Genomic DNA, 6,000 nt, shown 5'->3' on the forward strand with positions numbered 1-6,000 from the left:
ACAAAGGTCAGTCTACAAAAGACATACTTATATTTGGACGAAATTTGTTATGCATTATATTTGCACTCATGTATCTTGATTATGTCCTTCAAAGATGTTTGACACATTTTACTACAACATATTTATAGAAGATGTAATTGAGTTTCACTTTGATCCCGGTTTTAATGGAGGTCGAAAACAAACTTTCATCCTCGAGTACAGATCAGCGACCAGTTATGACTGGCAGAATACCAGTATTACAGATCTGCAAGAATACCAGACGGAGTATCGACTACCTAATGGAATACATTTTGTAAATGTCGCACAACCTCCATCCGGATATTATATATACCGGGTGTATTCCGTGAATAGCACTGGCAGAAGTTCATAATCCATGAACGTTTATTTATTTTTTTTTTTTGTATTACACAAGGTACAAAACCTCATTTTTTTCACAAGTGTATCTGAAATCTTTCCTAATGTAATACATTTTGTCAGTGCCACGAAACCTCCACGTGGAGATTATATTTACAGGATGTTTTCTAAGAATGATATAGGCCAAAATCATTACTCCAGGGACAATTATGATGCTATCCTGCCAGGTAAAAAGGACGAATTTATTTGTCACGTGTCTCAAATCAATTGAATCTTTTTTTTATTTCACAGTAGTCTATATTGATTCTCATACAACGTAGCCCTTCTGGTTGTATCTTTGCGATGTTTACAATGCATTTTATTGTGTGTTCTTTAGAAAATTACACAAATTTCGCAAGGGAACAGCTCTTTGTACAGGGTATTTCATTTATTACTAGAGGTCATTTAAAATCTCTTGCAGCTGTCAGTACAGTCAGAGCACTTCCTTCCCATTTATCAGGCTATCTGCTCAAGAAATACATTTTAACATAAGCAAAGTATTTGTGACTTGTGATTATATAATGTGACTGATAGCAAGGATCAAAGCAAGTAATTCATACTGTATAGGTAATTAGGCAAAAGAAGAAACACGTAAGTGCATGGCACTAACATATATGGATATATATCGTCACTTTTACTAACGCAGTCTACGCACTTGATAAGCCCAAGTTGCAGAAGAAAAACAGAAACGTCTAAAAGAATGAAATGCACAAAATTAAAATACGGTAGCACATTATAAACTTTAATGAATGTTGTATGCACATTACCACATTCACTTCATTTCATAAACAAATCCATGATGGATTCTAGTATCTGCAAGATTTCCTAAAATATGCTACTGAGTCAAAGATAAAAATTATATCACAGACAGTTACATATTTCAAGACTCTTCACCTAAGCTTTACTAGTTTGACCATAGTTCCGAATTACTACACTTACAATGCAATGGTAAATAAGTAAAGAACAATCTTCTAGGTAAAGTTGACTTAGATACAACATAAAATCGAAGGCTACTTACTTACAGCACCACCAAAAATATATTTTATAAGTTTTAATATTATATCCCACTCCAAAAAGGAAATACTTTATCGAAGAAGGCATTTCATTTCTGGGAAAAAAAGACATTTAATTTTAAATCTGAAATATCTTCAAATGTTGTGGCGTGTGTATTAACGAGCTGCAATGAAATATATGAAATACAATTGCTTGACTAAGCTCTCCTTTGGTGGTTGCACAATTCTACAACATATTTATTGAGAGCTGAATTCCGTTTCCCCTAAAACTGAGGTCTAACTGAAATCTCCTTTGAAACACACCCCTGCAATATTTGTTGGTTATAAGGTCATTTAAAATTAATTAATCCTCTTCCATTGTGTTTGCTGCAACTGAAAAAGTCTTTGTTCCGTGCTAGTATAAATTAAATGTTTTAAAATAATGCCAGAAGCAATACTGAAAAGGAATGGTACCAATATATCACGTTTATAATCCGTTTGGGATAATGAGACTGCGATATTTATGTTCTTGCCTTTTTATTATTTTCTCATTAGTTGGTGAGATCTTTAAATACTCCGTACCCGTGATGTTCTTGTTTGATTTGTAGTAACTACAACATACAACATAGTTCTGGAGACAAATCGCCATAAATACCACACACCCATTATATTACCGTCTTTGTAAAAATCAGATAGATAGATATACTATAAAGCAAATTTCAATCTGACAATGAAAACAACATAACTTCTAAATACATAATGTTGAACATATGTTTAGTATCATCACAACCATGCAATCATATTATACATGTAAGGTGTTCCATGTTTTCATCCTTTTAATAATGAATCGTGACACTAAATACGTATTAGTCATATAACAGATTATACAATGCTCGCATCACTTTTAATTGACAAATTTTATCTGCGTGCAGACCCTTCACAATTTTGTTACGATACCTGGTTAACGTGACCATAGTAAAATAAATTTGTACACTGTTTACCTTAGCTCTGATGTAAGTGTACTCTCTCAGAGGCTGTATGTCTTATATTTGTTTGCCCGAAGATATTGCATTTGGATTCCGCGAATGATATTTATCACTTTCTTGTTCATTTTTAATAAAGATCTCACTGTATTATTTTGTTGAATACCAGCAGTGCTATTCTAAAAAAAAAAATTAGTTTCATCCTTTTATTTTTGTTCTACAAGCAACAAAATATTCATAATTAATTACGAAAAGGACAACAAATTAAACGCGTAATACTTTCCTTCAAAATGTTGTCTTATAACCTAAATTGAAGTTATTTTGTTTCAGAAATCATAGGCACTGGAGACGAGAAGAATCCGGGTAACCAATTTGTGGTGACAATGGTTGTTACGATGGGAACAGTAATAGCTGCTTCAGTAGTCGTTGTTATCGCTTTAGTCATCGTCATCTTGAGGAAACGATCAATCCCTCAAAATCCACCGTCTGGTATGTTCTTTATAAAACAGTAATGCTGACACGTTCAGGCTTTGTTAATCAGGACGCAATACTAATGTATTTAGAGGCTTGAAAACACACAGTATTAGGATCTGGTTTTATTAAACTTGTTCAGGTTTACAATCATGTACAATATGAAACCAGTGTTGTTGAAATTTCCCTAACAGGGCATCTAGTATATACAGTGCACTAAATAGGATTACAGCAATGTTTTTTTTTTAAAAAAAAGATTCATGAGTGAATTTTGTGAAAGTAAAATGGGTTAAGAGTAGTATCGAATATATAAATATTGCATGCAGAACCAAAGTACAGTATGTAAGTATTTTTTATATTAATACGACCATTTCACGAATACAGATTAGGACACTTTTCGTGCTCATTTTTCAACGATCACTTTTAATTGTTGGGGTACAAAGGAATTTAGTACTTGAGCATGTTATTCTGCTTTATTTTGTACTGTGTTTATAATGTGTTAGATTTGTAATTAATTAGTATATCCACCTCCAAAATACAAGATGTTTATAATGTGTTAGATTTGTAATTAATTATTATACCCACCTCCAAAATACAAGATGTTTGTGCAGGACCGTTAATGTTAAGGATTCTGTTGTTTTTATTGCTTTGTTGTTTTCTTTTTTTTATTACAGGTAATACATCGACGGAAAGCGATGTTCCGGGGTAACACTACATTATAAGTACACACAAATACTCACACACTCGTTCACATATATTTCTTATAAGAGTTAGAACAGCTCGGTATAAAACAAGCTCAGAGTATAATAAACGGGATATAGTGGATAATAATTAGAGAAACATCAATTCACATGGAATCGCCATTGGCGAGAAACTGTTATATAAGTGGATACTGACTAAAATGATATATTGACTTATTTAATGCATAAATACCATAATTTCTCTCTCTCTCTCTCTCTCTCTCTCTCTCTCTCTATATATATATATATATATATATATATATATATATATATATATATATTCAGACTTTTCAAATGAATGACAGGTAATATGGAATAATGATATAACACGCTTACAGTTTGACAGAGATCAACGTTATCAATCTTACGATTGTAAGACAATGTCTAAAGGCATGTCTAACTACATAGCTTATACTGATTGTGATCATCCTTATTAAATTAACTAAAAGGCGCACATTCATATACATTTATTGGTGTAATGTCTAACAAGATGCGTCACTGAAGATTAAATATCGATCGATATTTTAGATTTTCTGTATTGATTGATGTGGTTTTAAATTAAGCAAATGGCTATGAGTATATCATTTAAAATAAATTCTAATATCCAGACTTGTCCTGTCCAGAGAGTCAAAAATATTTTATTGTCGTGTTGCTTTTTTCAATTTTTCTTTCTTCGTTTACTGTCGATTCAGCTATAATATCTGTTTTGCATTTAAGATCTGAAGGAGGTAGAGGAGTTGTCCCAACAGGCGAACATAACGCCATGTCAAACGATTATGATGGCATAAGGAATGTTATAGAGAGGGACAATGAATATCAAGAACTGCAAGGTCTTTTATCGTGAAGAATTTTCTTTAATGTTCTTATTTTCATGTTTGATCGAGTTCAAAGTAAAGGAGAAAAACCAGACAGAAATAATCAATACCTTTATTTTAATTAAGCAGCTGGCACTGTAATATCGTTATGCTCACCAAACTAGATTAATACTAAAGTTAAAGCAATAGCAGATAAACAAAACAGCTCTTCTCTTTCCGGTAAGTATATTATCCTAGAGTAATGACTTCTCTGAAACTACATTCATTTTGATTTGAGTTCAGATTATGTAATCGGTAATGACACAAATTTGGATACAAACTTGTGTATTTAGGTATAAAAAGGGCAAAATTCACCGCAAAAGTAAAGTGTGAACTTGACTTCATAATAAATTATGGTTAAATATATTTCGTCATATTTAAAATAAATTACCTTAATTATTGTGTATTAATTTTATTTTCAGATCTTTCCGATGCCAGTAGAGAAGCTTGTTCGAGGTAACTAGGAGAGTGATGTGCTCAAATCCTGAAGAGATGTTAGATTGCGTTTCAAAAATAATTTTAAGGCGAAAAGAGCGAAAGGAATAAGTACAAAGCTTAACAAAACCCAAGAAAAAGAGATAAAACGGCATATATCTCTATGAGGCTTATTGAGTCCTTTTAATAAAACCTTAATAAAACGAGCATATTTTGTTAAATACCGCATACTGTTACACATACTAGCATTTCCAACGTATTTAAGATTGACTACATTTGTACATGGGCCGAACTAATGAACTCAGCACATACCAACCCATTGTGTCTACCACAAAATGTAGTTCCTTACTTTATGTGGCTAATCTCAATCTTCACTGCGGGAGAGAGAGAGAGAGAGAGAGAGAGAGAGAGAGAGAGAGAGAGAGAGAGATAGGTAAAGAGAGAGAAGGAGAATATAACTGTACACCAGACAGAACGGAAAGTGCTATCCTTGGATTCTAAAACAGAATGCTTTATAATAATAGGCAGAATTATTATTTTAATACAAATAATAATATCATACAGGTTAGAGAATTTTAAATTCGTACTCTACAGAGATTCGAACCTTCGTCCGCGGGTAAACGGCACCCATCGCCTTGCCCGTATACACAAGTCCGTATTTTCCCATGACTATGCACACATCACCAAATAATGATGTTACTCAATCGGTACTATATATATATATATATATATATATATATATATATATATATATATATATATATATATATATATATATATATAATATGAGTATGTGTTTGATTTCTTAACATTACTTTAGCAATTTTAGTCATATTGCTACTACGTTTGCAGTGTGGCAGTTTACAGTGATGTATAGCACTAAGGCATCATGTTGCAGACATGTCACATTATGTCCCACCTAGTCACATTATCCTGACATCAGGTCAATCAATCCTAACGTTAACCCATGAATGCTGAGCGCAAAGCGAGACGGTTGCCAGAACTATTTTTATACGTTTTTGGTATGAGTGTGCCTGGCTTCGAAACCATCGACCTCCTATATCCGAGGCAGACACTATACCAATTAGGCCAACCGATCTAAAAATGTATATGTGGGGTTATATATATATAT

General features: G+C 32.7%; 1 protein-coding gene across 1 annotated transcript in view; it reads left to right on the forward strand.

Annotated features, from left to right (window-relative positions):
- The window catches only part of LOC149795910 (uncharacterized), a 102,544-nt gene extending 97,512 nt beyond the window's left edge, over positions 1 to 5,032 (forward strand). The window contains exons 9-12 of the mRNA XM_089964149.1: positions 2,699 to 2,857; positions 3,514 to 3,544; positions 4,297 to 4,409; positions 4,856 to 5,032. Of these exons, the coding sequence (XP_089820275.1) occupies positions 2,699 to 2,857; positions 3,514 to 3,544; positions 4,297 to 4,409; positions 4,856 to 4,893 (341 nt within the window). The 3' untranslated portion in view covers positions 4,894 to 5,032. The remainder of the gene's footprint in view (positions 1 to 2,698; positions 2,858 to 3,513; positions 3,545 to 4,296; positions 4,410 to 4,855) is intronic.
- Positions 5,033 to 6,000: the final 968 nt, after the last annotated feature.

This window comes from Sinohyriopsis cumingii, chromosome 7, assembly GCF_028554795.1.
Source record: "Sinohyriopsis cumingii isolate HCF-2022 chromosome 7, ASM2855479v2, whole genome shotgun sequence".
Taxonomy (NCBI): domain Eukaryota; kingdom Metazoa; phylum Mollusca; class Bivalvia; order Unionida; family Unionidae; genus Sinohyriopsis; species Sinohyriopsis cumingii.